Raw genomic sequence first — 20886 nt, 5'->3', positions numbered from 1 at the left:
GTTATATCACCAATTTGCAAGTGCGCTTCCGTTGTCAGATTTTTGTGTATGTTTTGGTGTGTATCCAAACGCATATTTTGTGTAAAGGTTGGCGACATTGTTGGTTTTTTGCGCGAAATCACTACCTTTGGCGGGAATTTGATAAATGTCAAAATACTAACTTTTTTTATTACCCTAACCAACATGACTTATAAAATTATGTTTTATTTTAGTTTTATAAATACTGTCCGCAACTATTATTCTTCTTAGATAATATTATTGCGCACCTGTCCTGTCGTACAAGACAGGATATCCGTTACTTCATAATATGCTTTGCTAACGATGAGGAACAAAACATGGCGTTGCTACAACACGGTAGCTAGAAGGCTTTCGACAATCTCGTGACTCACGATCCATGCTTAATCAACCAAGAAAGTCATACATAATGGTTATTTATTTTCCCAACATAACCCTAGGGCAGAAGAATCCATGCACGCCTTTGTGCCGCTTGCTTTGCTTTTAAAAAGATATTCGATAGTGACAGATCTGGACCAAACACATTTGCCAGTGAAAGTTGCAATTCAAATAGATGCTCTCAGCAGTTGTACATTGAGATGCGTTATAGTAACTGCTAATGCTTAAACTTAACCGTTAGTAGAGTAACAAAGAGCTATGATTAATATGTTTAAATAAATTATCAAGCGGGCTAGAATGAAAAAGAAAAACTGCATGTTATTTTTTTATGCTGGCTGCTGAATTCAGACATACAGCCTTGGGCTTGAATAAAACTCATGAAAGCGGAACAAATGTAGCTATTTCTGTAACAAAAACTCCTTTATGCAGCTACGAGTATTTTCTGTTATTTTGGTGCAACTTCTAAAACACATTAAGTCTTATAGGTGAAGGTCAAACAGAACAGGTAGGTACGTGTGTGCCATAACTGTGACGTCATATCCGGCGCACGTGAACGTGTAGCATTCAAATTGTGTCTCCATAACGATAAGTTGTAGTTTAAACTGCGTTTTTAAGACTTTTATTCCAATTTGAGTAGGTAGTGCAAAAGATTTCATTGGATAACAATAAAATCGATCCCTTTTGATATTATGTCCATGACAACTTTACAAAATGTCAGTATCGTAGGCTGTATAATGGTTATGGGAACTCAGTTCCAGGTGTACAGCTATTCACTTTACATAACTTATTGTATGTTTTTCCATTTCTTACACATATTTTTTATACAAAACCTTCACTTTACCTTTATACTATCGTCAGCAGCTGTTCATTCTTTTAGTTAAGAAACTATAATTATGTTATTTTTAAAGATATCATATTGATCTACTACAAGTCAAGCCTGCTTCGACTTTTTAAGGGAGATTCTTACAGAACCTGCTTCAATAAAATTAAAAACATTTTACGCGAGTATGATCATTATCATCTGTAACTGTAGTTACTTGATTTTAGTAATTCGGTGTGCTTATCAGATCGCATTACCGCGATGTCTCTTTATCCACTCGGTTGCCAACTTGTATGGTTTTATTCTGCATTTTTAGAGGCGAATACACTCACACCAAGGGTCTAGCCACGATAAGATCTTATTGATAAAGCTGGCCGTAGTTCAGACACTGCAATTTGCGTTGGTGCAACATTTACCTTATATCCTTTCAATGTAGACGTAGCTTCTACGTTTTAAATAAATAAAATATATGCAGTGACAATTTTATTCATTACATAGGTGGGTACAGTAGGTTGATCTGCTCAATAAGGCTATCAGTTGTTCCCCAGATAACCAGGTGCATATGACTGTACAAAAAAGGAATCTAGATCATTTTGCAACATGTTATGGCTCACATTAACTGGAATAACTAGTAATGCTTTAAAAGTATACATAGGTGAGATAAACATTAAATAATAAACATTTAATATATTCTGTTGCGTTCAAAGTCGTCTACAATTGACATTGAGACAACCTTCTAACTAATAAAATAAATATAATCCAAGAAAAATAAATAGATTCGTATCAAGCAGATAACTACATCAAACACACTACGTGCAATACTGATGAACTGCATAAATAAATTGCTATGCAATGTAAATACAACGCTTATGACACAATAGTCTCGTATATCCTCAATTCGCTCTTAAGCAATTGCTGAGTTTTCATTGCACAACCTACTTAACTCGATGCACTCAAAGCTATCTAGACGATTTCACTGACAGAAATATGACTTGCCGTGTGTACAAAAACAATAAATATAAATGCAGATGGACGTACCGCCAAGTTGTTCGGCGCCCGGTTCAACGCGCCGCAAGTTTATCGGCGTTCATAAACCCGTAAATAGATCGAATGCAGTAAAACCAGGCAAATGCAGCACCCGGCCACCGCCGGCTTGTTTCCAATTTCACTGCATTGCGATCGATCGAATTCCATCCAAAGGTGCTCTCAAAGAAACCGATAACACGAGCAAACACTCCGGAATGGCTCAATAGCGGAAATGAGCAGACTCGTAGACTGACAACACTCGAGGCTGTGGCCTGTGACACAAATACTTGCAAAGGCATCCGACTATCAACATCGATTGTCATGACATTGATCAGCCACTTAACAACGTGGGAAACTCTGTCAACATGTTATTACAACTTATCTCATTCAACTTTAACCAAAACAATTTTCGATCACGTCGTTCAAGCACTGTATTAGTCACAAATCGCCGACATAACTTTGGATTAAATTGATCCGTTCCGAGCTCACAGTTCGTAAGGCGCTTATGCCGCTTCCGCTTCCATATTCAATCCGTGCCCAAATGGGCTTACAATATTCTAAAGTTCACCGACACCATATCAAGAGTGCTCCAGATAAATGGATCACGTTACTTGATTAACCGACACGCATCCCTTCCCCTTATCACCCTCGGGAATATTTAAATGGGCTCTGAATATATCACACCCCCCTCAAGAGCCAGTATCCCTGTTCACCTGTCCTCTAGATTGAGAATATAAATGACGTTATCTTCATTAACGTTCGGATGCAATGGAGGTTAATCGGATTAGCAACGCCTTTTAGCTTAACATTTTTTCTTCTGATAACTGATCTGATAAAAAAACCTGTTGAAAATATAGGGACCTAAGTAAAGAAGAACTTTATTACTAAAGTTTCATGATTTCCAGAAATAATTTGGAAAAAATATTTCGCCTTTTAGTATTTTACTTTCAAGCTTCTTATTTAACAAGAAAGCTTGCGCGATGAATAGAAAATAAGAAAGATTTTTATGAGACATGGAAACCGTGTTGCTAGAACATTTTCACTGGTATTAAAGAAGGCAAAAATCCTAGATGAAAATAAATAAGGCAGTTGTTGCCACGTTAACATTCTCCGCTTTCTGTATAGGGAAACATATTCCCGTCACATGCGAATTGGAGCGACAATTTGTGACAGCCGTGCGATCTCAATCAACATGGCAATCACGCACGACGACACCGCAACTACTGCTAATGTGCCCGTATTGAAAATCAGCATTCACGCCACTGACGCGCCGTAACACGCCTAGTTACATACACCCATTGATCTCGCAGCGCAATTTACGGCCGGTTGAAAGTGATAACCTTAGATTAATAAAACCTAGATAGATAGTCAGTGCACGAAAGGTGAGGCAGATTTTAGTGAGCCAGAATGGCTTACTCGTAAACGTCACATGAACTGTCAAAGTGAAAAATTGGTAAACACGTCCGACGACTTTTAATTAATTAAGACGGTTTGTGCTGTGAAAGGGTGTCTAAATACATCAGAAAAACTAAAGAAAGTGACCAGTGTTACATTTCATAAGTAAGTACTACGATTCGACGCGTATTTTGCTTGAATTTGGCTTTCAAAAATTAAATACGGGAATGATACCAGTAACAAGAAATTGTTCGTTCCCAATTGTTCGCCGTACAAATACACTTCCTTCTTTTATGAAATCGAGACTTTTAAGTCGATTTATCTTATTGTAATTAGGTAGGTACTTTGAATTCAATAAATAAGTAAGTACATGATGCGTTTTGTTTTTGTTAGTTATAAAATAATTAAAAACGTATTAAAAATTTCCCTACTTTCGGGAAAATCGCCTTCACTGTCTACACTCCCCAACAAAATTGACACTAATGACATAAGATTTTTGCCTCACTCTTGACGAAGCGTTTGTATGAAGACTATCCATCTAGGTTTTATTAATCTAAGGTGATAACCTGTTTCGATAACTCCATGCGGTCTAATGATCGTGCCCGCATGACTTATAAAAAACTAAACCAACTCAAACTTGAACCGAGCCAGAATCAAAAGCCGTAATTTACTAGATAAGAAGTCGCCTCATTATGTGCGGACAGTGTCCGAGCACGCGTAAAGTGTTTTTGTAACCATAAATCCTGTCCAAGATCCTTGTCTCGCCCAAGGTCTGCAAACTCATTCACAAGATCAAGTGGCAAAAAACTGGAGCAATGAACTGGGAGTCACGTAGATACCTCATCAACTCCCGAAGCACGTAGTAGCGTCTAAACTACCGCTCATTGTCAATATTGGAGAGCTGTTCCGAACCACTGGTAAAATCAATAGAGACATTATCGGTTATTAGACGTATGATTGTCGGCAATAGTTTTCCCACTAATGAATAACAAACATGGACAAAGCAAGAATCAACTGCCTTCGTAATATACAAAGACCACACATTATTTTGAATACATTTAATATCTGGCTACCCATATGGATGTAAGTAGGGGAGAGGGGGGCAGCTTTGGACAGGGGCAGCTTAGAACAAATGAATTTAAAAATCACTGGTTTAGGCTACAATGGTATAAATAATAATTTATATTGCCAGCACTGATGCGCATAGCCGTCACATCTCATTTTTAATATCTAACTGTAGGTTAACCGGCAAAAGTGGTTTTTTGTTTTTGACTGCCAATTTCGCACTTTTTTATTTTGGTTCTAAGGATTTTGTGGACGTAGTTTTATAAAATAGTGAGTGGTTTGTTTACTATATGGAAGTTTAAATAGTTTCAATGAAGATTTGATAAGAAATTGCGACATAAAAGTATGTTCCGTTATTAAATTTATGTTTTTTTCTGGAAATATACCCATGGGGCAGCTTTGAACGAAATGGTTGGGGCACCTTTGAACTTTATCAATTTTCTTTTTTAAGTGGTATTATGAAACCTTAAGTTTTCTAATACTTCGTAGAAGGTTTTTACATAAAAAATAAGCAGATTGCTTTACTGTGACAGATAAAATTTCATGCTGGGTGAAGTCCGGGCAAAAGCTAGTTTTAATAGTTGATTGATATTTTTTAAATTATGCAGTTTTGTCTTTGATGTGTCATTAAACAGAAAGTTTATTAGTATTTAGTTAATTGATATATCTTATATTTACTTTTTTTTAAATAATATCCCTTAGTTTTGTGTTACTTTGTACAGAGTGATGTAAAATAAAATAAACATGTTAAATTGATCCCAAATGACACTGATCATTAAAAATTTTGTTTATTAATTATTTTAAAAATACACATTCATAAATATTCAGTTTTATTTCATTGTAAAAAATACTAATTCAAAACTGCCCCAGGCGTGTTCAAGGCTGCCCCGACTACGGGGCAGTTTTGAACGTTTACAGGTCTGTGCAAAAATCTAAATATCTTAATAAGCGTTCATGAATAATTAAGAAGAACATCATTATTTTGTTGTGTGATAACCATGACCTCTATCTAGGAAGAAAAAATTAATGAAATCGTTCAAATTTGGAAGATATTTAATAAAGTATGAAAATTGTTCAAAGCTGCCCCCCTCTCCCCTAACCGATGCAGGAAGCAATAAACACAATAATTTACTGGACAATGGGTCTTATTAAAAACGCAATTACTCGTACACTTTATAATAAGGTCTTAATAGATATCTAAGAAATTACCAGCTCTAGTCCATAAAGTCTAGCCTGGGTTTTTGCTAAGATTATAAAACAAATCTATAAATATTTTAAGGTAAATCCACAGTTTTCGGACTTCGTAAGAGTTCTGAACCTCTGTTGTTAGTAAATCATCACTAAACTCATCTTAAATTACTTAGAAACGGAGTGTTATTGAGTCGACAACCTTCGATCGCCTGAGTAATGGGTATGGCGAGTGAACAGTTGAACACACTCAACCAAGTGCAAGGCTAAGAAGTGCATCGCCGATAAACCGGAGATGAAAGCGACTGTTTATTTGATTTTCTGCCGGTACGTGCAGGCATATTAACTAAGCGGGCGATGACCTCTCCAACCCGCTCCATCATATTATTTTGTTCAGCACATAAAACTCTCAATAATGAACTTCGTCTCCAATTTAGCGATGATAAGAGCATATTCGTATAACAATTATTTCAAATACACCGTGGCTCGCATTGCGTCTCCAGCCAAACGTGTTATTAAAACAAATAGATGTTCGGTGTCGGCTCAGTCTTCATAATTAAACTATAAATCTTGTTGCTGCCTCCTAGCGTGTGACATCCTCGGACGCCATGGATATTATACCGAAGAATATAATTCCATGCATTATGTGCACCTGGTTAAAGGCTCTTAAAAGCGGACCTTTTTATTGACTACTGGCATTAACGAAACGATATTTTTAATGGTCAATAATGATATAAGCTTTGGTGTAACATAATTACGGTGATTATGGAGACAAAGGCGATTATGTCGAGCTTATTATTACGCAACGTCGATTTATTATTTATTGTTTCTGCCATTTGACGAGACTATCGTCTTGTGCGTCGACCCGGCGACCTAGCAGTCCGCCGGTTTCGTAACCAGGCGCCTTGGCGGGGACGGCGACCCATCAAACATTGTCGGATTACGTTTATGGGCCATTTGTATGGGATCTGCTACGGTTAATGATTTCGACCGTTCTTCCCTCGCTTGGGCAACTCTATTTCGAGATGTTACTTTCATCGTTACGCCGAAGTTGAGCAAGTGCCACTTTTTGTACACTTTTTGTCCAATTGGAAGTTTTTGTGACATAACGTTGCAAGATTTCCATTTGATACAAACCTCAGAGTCATTCGGAAAATAATTGAACTCAAACACGATGTCATTGTATTTCAAATTGACACAGCTGATAGCCACCGGCGCAGATGTGAATCAATGACCTGACTCGGTAGGTACTCGTGTTTCCCTACTGTTATTATTACCAAAGGTAGCGGCATTCAACGTTCCCCTGTTATTTAAAATCACCCCAACCCGCGCCGTATCGAGGCGAAGCTCGCAAAAAGGTTATCTTATTTGAAAACATAAAAGTTATCTGCTTGACTTGTTCGTTTCGTATGTCCATTGCGTTATCTTTGACCGCAACATTTCCATTTAATGTTTTGAGGTAGGAATTTTTATAAGTCTATATTATCTTCATTCCATTAAGCCCAACTCCATGCAATGCAAAAAACAAAACTCAAGCTTTCTTGAATTTGCATCCTCACCGTTTATTTTTCTCATACCGGCCCTAGACCTTTACTGCACGGCCAAAATCCTGCCCCCGGTCGCAGCAACAACAAAACACATACACAAATTGTTGCACTCTCATTTATTTCACACGCACACAGCTTTATCTGTGGCAGGTACTGCCGGTAAATCACAACAACGATCTTGTATACACTTATTAGATTTGATAAGGAAGCAAACACAGTAGTGTTAATTGGTATCACGGAGCGATCTACGCCCACGCAAACATGTTGCGACGCGCGTCAACGCCGCGTGACTGCAGGCGTGTCGGCGACTGACACTTTGGCGCTGCTCTGCGCGGCAGGATCAGAAACTAATACGCGTTTCACAAGGTGCATAATAGATGGCGTTAAACGTAAAATATTCATGCAAGTCGCTTGGTTTATTTATGTAGCTGCAATAGAACGTAATCAGTGCACCTACCGTATAAATGTAAACAGATGAGATCCTTGTTTAAATTAATACGCCTGCGTTTCTTAACTGAAGAAGACGTTTCATTAATACATGGGAATAGTAGTTAATCCACGTTTCATTATATTAAATTATCACATTTTTTTAATTTACGTAGGTATTGATTTTATTACATTTAAATATTGGGGCTTTGTTACTTTTGTAGATCTTATTCCAAACTCAAAAAGTAAAATTTTTCGATCTTTATTTTAATGGTTTTATTTAAGTCATTTATATTTACTATACCTAATTAAGTTGGTAAATATAATTTATTAGCAGTTTAAAATAAAATCTATAATACAAAATTAAATACACTAACCTTATGTTTTTTCCGAGTAGCAATTGTGGTCTGATCTCGATCTTATTCACAAAAATCACATCACTTTTCCAAAAGCACGCAATTTATTCTTAACATAACAAGATTCATTAAGCCAATTGTCTCGAGCGATTCAATATAAAAGCCCGCATTGAAGAAAACGCCGGTCGGTACAACCTTATTACGATCACTGAAAGAACACAGCTTTATGCTAATCCTGTAAGTTATTGGGTTTTCCACAGCACACGACAATAATAAAAGCACGATTTAAACACGATTCTTGGTGAATAGCGACCGATAACACTATCCATCACCCCATTATCCTGCACGGCCTGAAGTTAGCAGCGAGCGCGCACGTCAAAATATACCATAAATAACATCATACGTATCCGGGGTGCGTCCACCCCCCTCCTTCGATCGCGGGCGGGTGCGAACGGGCGACTCGATTTATTTTCGAAAAAACATTCGAAATTTAAAAGCAAAATGGAAATATGAGGATCAATGCCGGCCGGCGTTGCCTTGCGTGAATCTACGACTATCGTAGTAAGCTTTACGGGCGGCGGGGGCGGGTTACTCGCGTAACAATACGTCAAACCGCCTCCAGCCCGTGCTGCCCGCGGTCGTAACCCGGGAACTCCCAGCGACACCCTGTCTGACCTTTCTCCATGAACACCGCAATTAACTCAAACTTTAATGACTTTACTACATGCTCAGCTAAACAATCTCATTCCGACTCTTATTCCAATAGAAAAAATATGAAAATACAACACACGTAAACGCAAACAGCTTAAAGAATATTAAACAGAGAGACAATAAAACGTCGTCTTGCATATAACATCCATTCGTTATCCGGGGAAAAATGCGTTGAAAGGAAAAACCGACAAAGGAAGCCTTTTTAGGGACCCGGATAAGACGCGACGCGAAGAAAAAGGAGAGCGACAATTTTTCCGGTTCATATCTTTCTGTACATTTCATTACTTCCGCTATGTATGGACGCGGTTCGGGCGGACTCGGGGGCGGTCGAGCGCGCTCGGGCGGGCTCGGCTGTCTCCGCGATCGATACGCGTCGCCATGCACCGACACGCTACGCTACAACGTAGCCGCGTAGTGGCTACAACTTCGTAGCGTATGGCGTAAGCTACGATGCGGTCACGCGAACTTGACTTCTGTAGTGCACCGTGTTTTGTTTCAGTACTTATCGTTTTGTTTTGCACCACTGAAAATTATACTACGGCGAAATTACAGCTAAGCGTTTTTCAGACCATTTTAAATCTGTGAAACTTTGGCCGTTATGGAAAACTTAACAGGGTTTTTCCTTCTTTGTATTGAAATTACATAGATTATTATATTTCGAAGGCTCAATTATTCAATTCCTCATAAATGAACCATTTCTACGTGTTATAATGATGTTATGTAGCGTTTATTCAATCAAAGGTTCATACTTACCTACACATAAATAGGAAATAGGAATCATCCAAGTTTCACTTCGGATTTCCTCGTGAATACAAAGATTAATGGAGTTAAATGAGGCGTAGAGATAATGTCAAAACCGGGAATAGTATCATTTGTCTACACACTGTAGGCAGGGTTCCTCAACGTTGTTATATTCACATAGGTACCTATAACTAACCCATGACTTTCCCAGACGACTGTACTTAGGGCTTTTAGGCTGTACAATATTATTTAATTTAATTCTTACCCCCTCGGCCTTTGTGCATCTCTTAAAACAATTAAGTACGTAGGTACCTTTGGAGTAGAAACTTTCGTCGCTTATTACCTTCCAGACAATTAAAGCTTGTCATTTACTCTTGTCATGTATACGTGTGTAAAAAATAAGTAAATTATAATAAATTAATATGCTACTATCACAGATATGGATTAGAGGCTACTATAAGGGAAACGTGAGGGTGTTAGCGCCGCAATTCGAGATCCGATGAACGGTGCGCGCTGGTTCGAACCCCGCCGCCGCGCCGCGTTGAACTATTGTGGTGAAATCTTGTAACACAAGTAGGTATAATACAGGGTGGCCCAGAAGAAAGTTCACTTTTGAAAATTCAAGGAAACGAAAACTGTACGTTTTTATAGAACTTTAACTATTACAATTGAAAGGAAATTTAATGCAATTTATTTTTAAATTTACCTTTATTGAATTACATCGCCCAGGAGATTTCCTTGTCGCTTACAACATTCGATCAACATACATCAAAATCTTGAAATGCGTTCGTTAGAATTACCTCGAAACCTATTTTCAATTTTTTGCCGAATGCTCAGCTTTATTTGTTGCATGGTTGTTGGATTATAAAAGTAACTCTATTCTTTATGTAACACCACAAAAAAGAAATTTCTGGAGTGAGATCAGGGCTTCCTGGTGGCCAGGAGATGTCACCCCTGCCTGAAAAAACTTTTTTGTGGGAACATGTCTCTTACCATCTAAATGCTCTCATTTGAAGTGTGACATACGTAGCTCCATCTTGATGAAACCAAGTGCTCCGGTCATAGCCTTGCGAATCTTGCAGCTTTGATATCAAAAAGCTTTCAGCCTACCAGTATAGCTCTCTCAAAAATTAATCATCTTTTCAATGCAACAAACCAATTATGCAGGGGTGAAATCTCACTGCCTCTAAGAAGCGCTAATCTCATTCCAGTAGACTTCTCTTTGTGGGGTTACCTTATGAGCAGAGTGTACTATCATAATCCAAAAACTCTGCAGCATTCATTCATCCTGAATCCATTTCGAGGCAACTCTAACGAAAGTTTTCCAAAATTTTTATGTATGTTGACCGAATGTTGTATACGTCAAGGGAATCACATGTACAATAAATTGATTGAAAATTTACAAAAGAAAGTATATTTAAAAAAAAATGCACAAAATTTCCTTTAAATTGCAATAGTTAAAGTTCTACAAAAAATTACAGTTTTCGTTTCCTTGAATTTTCAAAAGTGAATTTTCTTCTGGGCCACGCTGTAGCTCAGTACGAGGAGTTAATGGTACTACATATTAGAAGGTTATTATTATTAAAAAATAGTTTGAGTCCAACACCTGCAGCGAGCAGAATTAGCACATATTATTTCGTGAACTTGACTAGTTCTGCTATTCACTTCTGTTTTGAAGAAAAGTTTCCTTTGTCTGAGATCGCCTGGATGTTCCTCAGGACGTATACTTTCGTACGATCTCCGTTTTTACATCCAGAAATGCTTTGCGCATAGGTACCTGGTCGATGGGGTCGGCCAGTGGGTTAATTGTATGGGATGGGATCATGGGACTCTCCCCTACCCACACGGTACCCTACCCACTAAAATCCGATGTCCACAGGAGCCCAATAAACGGAGCCGTGAGCTATACATATTGTACTAACTTCGATATTCGTCCGCGGGAGCGAGCCTGTCCGGCTTCGAGGGATACCCCATTCCCCTACTCCGATTGTTTTTTTACAGTAGTTGTCCACGTCTCCCAGTGGCTTTGGTACAACAGGACCCCCAGCTCTGCCCTAGCTCTGCTGAACAAAGGAGGAGTAACAGAGAGCGGCCCCCTAAAAAATGGACTCTGATGACTCTGGGACTTGGACCGATGGCAGACCCACAACTGTACACGGAAACAAGGAGTAGTTATATTTAGGAATTCTACTATTTATTTCAGTAACTAGACGATGCCTAGAGACCTTGCCTTGCCAAAAACTATTCAATAAAGTTAATATTATCAAAGTTCCGTTCACACATATTAGGCGTGTATCGGAACGCATAAATTTTCATTTGACGTTTAATTTGTCACTTTGACAGTTTTCGTCGAAATTCGCGGATTCCGAACGTGGTTCAGCAATTTGTTTTATTAAAATTAATTGAGACTAAATGGTTGATTGGGACTATTTCAGTTTTAAAATAGTTTTAGATACCCTTTAATTTACTACCAATGTAAGAATACTGTAGTAAAATGGATAAATCCAAGTTGTTATCGTAAGTTTGCGTGCTATGTTTCTGGTGTAAACATTTTTCAGATTATTTTTGTTGTACCGATTCAATATGGTTGTTCATTTGCCAGGGGTGAAGAAATAGTGGATAAAGGTGCTATCAAGATCGATGTGACTTTACCTGAGGTAGGTCTGAAAGATGTGAAGCCGGATGGATCTTGGCTGGAGGGAAAACAGATACAATCTGCTTTGGAGGCGAGAAAGCACTTGGTCGAGGCTGAAAGGATCGAAAAGAGGTAGGTACCTATCAGCGTTGCCAGACGTCCCGATTTTGGCGGGACGTCCCGATTTTTAAATCAAATTTAAATGTCCCGCGCGGGACAGGCTCGGTCCCGCTTTTCGGAGAGAGACACTCACTTCACCAGACTATAGCGGAAAATAATTTGGTGGCAGGCCTTTGTTCAAACGATCATTGCAAACGTTGTGATAGGGATAGAGACATGCGAGTTTTGGTTATACAAAGGTAATACGATAAAGAAAAACACATAGTAATAAAAACCACCTGTTATAGGGGCATTATTTGGAGAAATTTATCAAATAACCAAAAAATTACGAATTTAAAAGCAGATATTTTTCAAAAAGGATAATTTTTTATTATTTTTTGGCATTTTCTGAGCATTTTATGCATTTTTTTAGTGTTGCCTATTATTTAGCATTATTACTGTTTTTATTTTATCAGGATCTACCTCTTAGTTCAAAAGTTATTACGTTTTCTTTACAATAAGTAATTGGAAGAAAAAAAGTTCTATAAAAAAATTAAAAAAAAAAAAAAAAAAAATTGACCTCTTTTTTGTCGATAAAAATAGGTCTAGTTTCACCTTAATTTATATGTGCACTTTATCTTGACTCACACTGTATACGTTTTTTTACTATGTCCCGCTTCTGACGGAAGAATCCCGCTATTTTCACTCAAAAAGTACCAAAGTCCCGACTTGGCGAAAAAAAAAACTGGCAACGCTGGTACCTATTGAGTATCGATTAGTACGTAGGTGTCACTTTCCTATGTATTACTTTTCTCTATGGGTGTCACACTTATTGAACCTTTTGGAGCTGATAATTGTATGTTTTGATGGAAAAAAATAGTTTAATTATTTACAAAAAGATGGAGTTATAGATTATGTTTTATGGCAGAGTAAAATGATAATGAATATAATTGTGATGAAGACTGCAAGACTAATAAAATTCAAATATATTTTTGGCTGTGATTGTTGGCTGTGCTATTTCATTTGGAATAAAAACAAACAATTAAAATTAAGAGTAATTGAATAATTGTTTAAACACAAAACCTTAAATTCATAATCTAAATAGATTAAAATCTAATAATATAGTCGGTACATGTATTTTTTTTTTCCTTTTCTATTCTGCTACTTGGCAATCTGTTTCCGTGAAGCAATAATCCAATCATCTGTCTGGTACATGTAATAAATTTGAATAATACTTGTTTAAAAAACATGTATAGTGTCTAAAATTTTACGTCCTTGTATTTCAGTGGTATACTGAGCCACGCAGAGTGGCAAGATGAGCTTAAACTTGCGGAGGTCACCAAGCAGTCTGGTAGCCATTGGCAGTTCTTTGGACACCACCGAGATAAGAAGCTGTACTTGAGACCTGAAGAAGCCTTGTTTTTGATTGAAGTGGTTTGTACATACTTTTTTATATCTTGTCACTAAACAGAAAAGTGCTATAGTGAAATTATCATTATTATTAATGTGTGTCACAAGAGTTGCAATGCGAATGTTTAGACATCTATTGTCTCCTGCTGCTGCGGTTCCAAAATGCTACCTAATTTTAGAATTCATTTAATAAAGTGTTAAAAGTTTTTTTTTTCTGCAAATAGGCTTTTAAAACACACTTATAATAAAACTACTTTACAAATTAAATAAACTTAAGATATTTTAGCTGTAATAAAGATTTTCTCAGTTATAGTATGCGAAAACGAGGCTTCCGGCGACTGGGACCGCAATTAACTGGGACCGCGGTCCCAGTCACCGGATCCTTAAAAATTAAATAATATTCTTCCGGCAACTGGGACCACTCGTAAATGATAACTGAAATAAAAAAATGTACAGTCACACGAAAATTTTTTAGGTGAAATAATTGAAGGAAAATCCTTTTTAATTTATAAAAATCATTTATTAATATAAAATATTTCTTTAAAAAAGGCTACTTGACCTTTAAATCGACGAAGCTTTAACCGCGAAAATTATACCGCGGGATTAATTGTCCACATGAATTCTTTTGTCATCTCATACCGCTTGAAAGAAAAGATAAAATATATTGTATTATTTGAAATATTTGTACATTCATGAATAATTGTCTGGGCAAACAATTATACGCCATAGCTTGGTTATACTGATTTAATAAAAAATCAGTCGTTTAATTTATAGTACTTATAGCAGATTTATAGTGGATTTATAGTAGATTCTAAGGGGAAAAATATTAAGCATTAAAATATATTGTACTACATAAATGAAATTCAGTAAATAATAATTTACTGGTAGAGAATGCTTTAACGCTGCAGTACACGCGCCCCTTTTTTTACACGAATACACGCGCGGCCTACTCTGGTAAGCCAATTTAAAATCACTGTAAATCAGTTTGTAAGCAATTTATGAATAGAATAATTATGTAAATGATAAAAGTGTTTATTATAGTTATTTTATTATCAAAGTTTCTTTATATAACTATTTGGGATCAAACATTATAAACAGATTTAAAAGTTGTAAATTTTTTGGACCAAAATTTCACTCTGAGACCAATGTTAACAAAAAAAAATACTGAAAAAATATGAGTAGTTTTTTATCTGTCATAGTTTTCATGACTTTCTACGGCCTGGTACACGGTGTAAATTCATTTGTTGCAAGTCTTTCATAATTTTTTTGTCGAGTGATTTCGGGCTTTTGAGTAGACCCGCAGTTTTGACGGCCAATTTTAGAAAAGTGCGCAGACTCTAGCGACCCAAGCTTTACTGGCTTACTGACAAATTTAGGAAACGAGGCTTTCCTGGAATGCCAGCTCTCTGGCGCAAGTTTTCAAAAAGTTATAGCGTAAAATGTTACCCTGGTCTACTATAGTAGTCCGCGCGTGTACTCTAGTGTTAAATATTAGTATTTGTATTAATGTATGTAAAAATGGCCTAGCTTAATCTACTTATTGCTAAGCGCATAGTAAAAATCATGTCTAGAACGAGTCAATAATAATTCATGTAAATAATTTTAATTTAATTTTTAATTTTTTCGTATGACTGTACCGATTTTGGCCTGAATAGTATATTTTTCTAAGTTGTCTATGAGTGGTCCCAGTTGCCGGAAGAAAATTATTTATTTTTTTACGGATCCGGCGACTGGGACCGCGGTCCCAGTTAATTGCGGTCCCAGTCGCCGGAAGCCTCGCGAAAACATATAATTAGTGTAAAGCTTTATATCAAATAGTTATTAAGTCAAATAACACTGTTTTCTGAATAAAGTCAAATAAATAAATTATTTCAGAATTGCCTGGTACTGAAATATAATGGAGTAACAGTATCACTTCAGCAAGCCTACTCCTTGTTACTTTCTGATGACATTACCATCGTCCAATACAAAGTGTATGCTTCTTTAAGCAGATTGGGGTACAAAGTTTTTAAACACGTCCCCAAAGTAGAACCACCAGATAATAAGCCTAAAAATGACAATTTAAAGTCTGAAGATGTTACCAAAACCAATGTAACAGAGACAGTTACAACTTCAGATGAAAAAACTACTGACAATAAGTCAGAAAACAATGATACCAATGAAAAAATGGTTGAAAACCTAAACATTGTCAGTGATGAACCTAAAAATGCAAGTGAATTGAACACAATTGGAACAAAAGATAGTGTGATGGAAGTTGAAACACCTATTATGACACATACAGATGATAATAAACCTATAGAAAGTGCAGAAGAAGAAAAAACTAATGATGAGACCTTGGAAAAAGAAGAATCTAATGTAAACAATACAATTGAAACAAAAGATAGTTTAATGGAGGTTGAAACGCCAATTGTGATAAAAACAGAGGAAAATAAACCTAAAGAAAATGCAGAAGGCAACAAAACTCGTGATACCTTAGAAGAAGAATCTAATGGGAACAATACAATTGAAAATAATGATACTGTGATGGAGGTTGAAACCCCAATCGTGACAGAAACAGATGAAAATAAACCTAAAGAAAATGCTCAAGAAGAAAAAACTGGTGATAATAACTTGGAAGTAGAATCTAATGTTGAAACAAAAGATAGTGAGATGGAGATTGAAACGCCAATTGTAACAGAAACAGATGAAAATAAACCTAAAGAAAATGCAGACAAAGTTATAATTAATGATAAGGAGATGGAAGAAGAATGTGTTATTATTTCTGAAGAGAAAGTTAGTGACAACACCTGTGAAGTGAAAACCAATGATAATACCAATGAGGAGACAAATAAAGATTTATCAATGGATGTAGATAAAACTTCAGGTAAGCTTTTTAATAACAAATAGGTATATACATAAGATTCACAAAACTGCTACATAATTATTAAATTGCCATTTTATTATTTTCAGACTCAGATGCTAACAGTGATAGAAGTTTGCAGAACCAAATCCGTGAAGCAACAATGAATAATATTGATGTTTCCGATGCATGCTCAACAAATGGCAGTGAAAATATAGACCCTTTAAAAAGGTACTGTCAATGGAAGTTGCATAAACTTATGAACCGTCAAGACAAAACATCTAAAACAAGTATTCACCAAAAATTCGAGAATTGCCCTGATTTATTGGAAAACCAAGTTGCTACCATGAAAGTGCCAAATGATGATTACATTCCTCACAACATTTACTTGAACAAATTGTATTATGTTATCAATGTAGAGAATATTCGAAAGAAAAATAACAACACAGTGTCCGAAGCAACATACAGTTTATCAGATGAAGTCAACGGAGCTCATATTAAAAGAGTAACTAGTTCTGGCTTGACCGCCACGTCAAATCCTCGTCCGATGCAAACATTTTTCCAAAAATTCGGACCCACCGGACCTTATAGACATTATGCGTACTACAGACCCAGCACTCACTATTACCAATTCAATCTATTTTACCAAAGACCCTACATGCCCTTCAATCCAAGATCTCAATTTTTCCCAAGGATGCAAAACATGCCAACGTTCCCTGGGTACTCTAACAACCCACCTAGAAATACTCAAAAAAACCAGCGCAAGAGACGAAAGGCGTCACCGAAATCATTACATTTTGAGGCCATAAAAAATTTGGCAGCAAAACTCAAACACCTGTGTGACAATGGAAATGTGAAACCTGAGAATATCCAGGCACTGCAGAAAATCATTACTACTTACAATGATAGATATCTCACCAAGTTACGATTGAGTGCAGAGTATGAAGTTGTAAACGATGAGAACATAGTGGAAGTGATTGATTTGGATGATGATGAAGCATCTACTGCCAAAAAACCCAAAAAGGGCGAGAAATGCGATTTGTTTCATGAAAATCTGAACAAAATTCGACAAATGGCAAACGCTCTTAGATCATTAGAAGTCCAAAATAAAACATCTGGTAGACATCGGCGAGCACTGTCCGGTCTCATCAAAACATTCAACAAATCATTCAAAGCTGAAATTTATATGAACGAAAATTTTCAAGTGATAGATAAGCGGTTCATTAACCTGGATTCTGACTCAGATTCTGATTCGGTTGTTGAAGTGAAACCGAAGAATACGGGAAAGAAACTAAGAAATCCTTTCAACATCCTGAGGAGGCTAGCTCGAAATACTAGAGGCGATTCTCTTGCACAGACAGGCAGCTCAAATCAAGTTTCCTTAGAAAAGGCATTCAAAAAAACATGGGTGCCAAATGACGATGATTTTGGCAGGCCTGAAGTAACTCAACGCGATACTATGATTGCGCGAATTATTCAAACAAAGAATGACGAATTCATAACAGAATTCTATAAAAACCAGTCATTCGACAACTGGGTAGATCTTAAAATTGCATTTTTACAAAATATTGAAGATACAAATGCACTTCTCGATACCAGAGAAATGATGAACAATAATAACATAGATTTGAAGGCTTTGGTGAAACTGGATGATTGTACTGACATGCTTGCCGTGTTGAAGAAATTGAGTATCATAAAAAATAATAGTGATATCGATAAAAACAATGATCTTTCAATCGATTTTGATGTTTACAACCGAGATGTCAAAAACTTCCGGAAGGCGAGCAGACCAAAACCGCATTTTAGAATTGTGTGTATTGAGTAAGTATAAACTTAATTTCTTTATTTACTATAATTGTATTAAATAATGAATATGCGGATTTCAATTTCACTTTTGCTCTTTTATTTTCAGAGAAACCGCTGCATGCCCTCTCGGTGTGGACATTGCATCTCTCCACGCCAAGTATGAAGACGATGTGACCATCCTATTCGCTGTAGTTGGTATTGGATCAATTTCCTACCTACAGATGAACCCTAGCGATTTGCCAGTCTACGTATCGTGTAACGAGCTGCGGTAAACTATTTATTATTACGATGTGATAAGACTTATTAATTAAGTAGGTATGATATCCAATTTTACGTATTGAACGCAACAAACGAGTTTCCAAACAGGCTGAAAGCCTTTTGGGTTTCTATGAAAATGAATAAGCACTTACTAAATGCATAGCGTATAACTATGTACCGCTCCACGACCGCTGGACCTAGTCAGTTATGTGTGCTATGCATGTATTTACATATTCAAAATTAAGACAAAGTTAAGAGCTTTATTTAACAAACGTGACAACAATGCTATTGGTCGCGCAACCAGAGACAAGGCACTTGAGGTTGATGGTTGCACAAAGATTTGTATTTTATCTTTTTTGTCGATTGTCTGTATAATTTAACAGGTATTTTAAGCTTGTCGCGCTGGCGTCTTGCGTATTTGTGGGTCAGTGTCAGGATTATAATATTATTTCACTGTTCTTCAATCAATGAACACATTAGGGCGTTAGTAGCGCGACTGCAGCGCGGCAGCGGCGTTTTTATAATGTGAGCATACGCTGTCACATAGTATGAAATTTTCGGCAGCGCGTCTGTCGCGCGTTTATCGCGCTGCTAGATCGCCTATAGTTCCAAAATACTGAACTGTCCTATCCATGACATTGACAGCGGGGCGCCACCGTCATTACCGGATCGCTGGTTCCGATTTTTGCCATGTTGGAAACCATATAGTTGAACGATGGTAGCGCCCCCCTGTCATTGAGTTTGGCGGGACAGTTCAGCGTGGGTCATTCTCTATCTACGTGGGTCATCTATAAATGTGAAAGCGCTCTTAGTCTGAGTTTACATCAAACGTCATCCGCTAGGGACGCTGTACAATCTGTCATTCGCTAGGGGTCCTGTACATTTAATGTCACTTTTTTACGCAGTCACTAGTGAACTAAGCCCTATTTCTCATAAAAAAATCTTCGAGTTCAAATTTTCAGCGTACCATTAAATGCTAACGAACTGTCAAATAGTTGCAAAAAACGGTTCTGTTTGACGTAACGGCACAAAGTGACGGCGACAGCATCACGCATCTCTTTTTATCACACAGTGTTGCTGCTAGTGACATCTCGCTCGCTTAGTTCTTTGTTGCTCTATTCCGCTAGGTATATTAACTTTATGGTTCACCTCAACTTTTGTTGCGCGACCTATAATAATAGTTAAACCGGGAAAGCCAAGAAAAAAAAATTTAGGTGCAAGACCAATATTATTGCTGTTGTCAATTTTCTTAATTGGGCTCTTGGTATTTTGTAAGAGACATTTACAATTAGGCAGTGACCACACTTATAAAAATATGTTGTCGGTGGTCGCTCCCTAATCTATAATTAAATGTGCATGTATATTTATGTAAGTATGTGTGATTTTTGCATTTTTGTTCCTCTTCAAAACCGTCTTTGAAAATTGAAATACTATAATTTTTATTACTCCACTGGTTGTTTAATCTTATATAAACACACAATATTTATTATTACAAATAAATAGTAAGGTTGTAAAAGTTATTGAAGGAAAATGTGGGCAGCTGACATTTTTACTTGTTAAAATGTCATGCCTACATTATTCTCTAAATATGCTAAGAAGAACCACTTGTGTGTCCAATTTAATAATCAATCAAAATAGTCATGTAATGTAGTACAAAGGGCTTAGTGTGAGTTTACATCAAACGTCGGCACTAGTGAAGGCGTAAAAAATGATATTAAATGCATGACGCATTGTATAGCGCCCCTAGCGGATACTTTCAAGAACGAAAATCTTCATGGATTTTTTAAACGCGCTCACTACTGACGACTTTTGATGTAAACTCACACTAAGCCCTCAGTTCCAAGCGGGTCAGTACCTGGAATTTTAACTTTATTGTGTATCTATAGTATTAAATTCAACACTGATTAATGAAGAATGTTCACTAATTTTGTTTTTTAGCTTTCTGTATTCTCTGTTAAAAATAAAAAATACACGTGAAAGAATTATTTCGATACGTCAATTAGTTTCCAAGATATTGAATTTTAAAAGTGCGGGCGGCGGCCGGCCCGCCATTTTATGCGCGTGACGTCATATTACAGTGACTGGCTCATATTTGTATGGGTGGAATCTTGCAAGCTGAATTAAGACCCACTTCCAGGCAACCGATTAAGCTGAAATTTCGCAAACACATG

The 20886-nt window shown here is 36.9% G+C and overlaps 1 protein-coding gene across 1 annotated transcript; it reads left to right on the top strand.

Annotated features, from left to right (window-relative positions):
- Positions 1 to 12017: 12017 nt before the first annotated feature.
- On the top strand, positions 12018 to 20618 carry LOC135074677 (uncharacterized). Its single transcript, XM_063969043.1, has 6 exons — positions 12018 to 12185; positions 12271 to 12435; positions 13689 to 13836; positions 15688 to 16675; positions 16762 to 18472; positions 18564 to 20618. The coding sequence occupies exons 1-6, from the start codon at positions 12163 to 12165 to the stop codon at positions 18727 to 18729; spliced, it is 3201 nt and encodes a 1066-aa protein (XP_063825113.1). The 5' UTR covers positions 12018 to 12162; the 3' UTR covers positions 18730 to 20618.
- Positions 20619 to 20886: the final 268 nt, after the last annotated feature.

The sequence above is a fragment of the Ostrinia nubilalis genome, chromosome 9, assembly GCF_963855985.1.
Source record: "Ostrinia nubilalis chromosome 9, ilOstNubi1.1, whole genome shotgun sequence".
Lineage (NCBI taxonomy): Eukaryota > Metazoa > Arthropoda > Insecta > Lepidoptera > Crambidae > Ostrinia > Ostrinia nubilalis.
The sequence above is the reverse complement of the archived record's forward strand: the minus strand, read 5'-3'. Positions and strand labels throughout refer to the sequence as shown.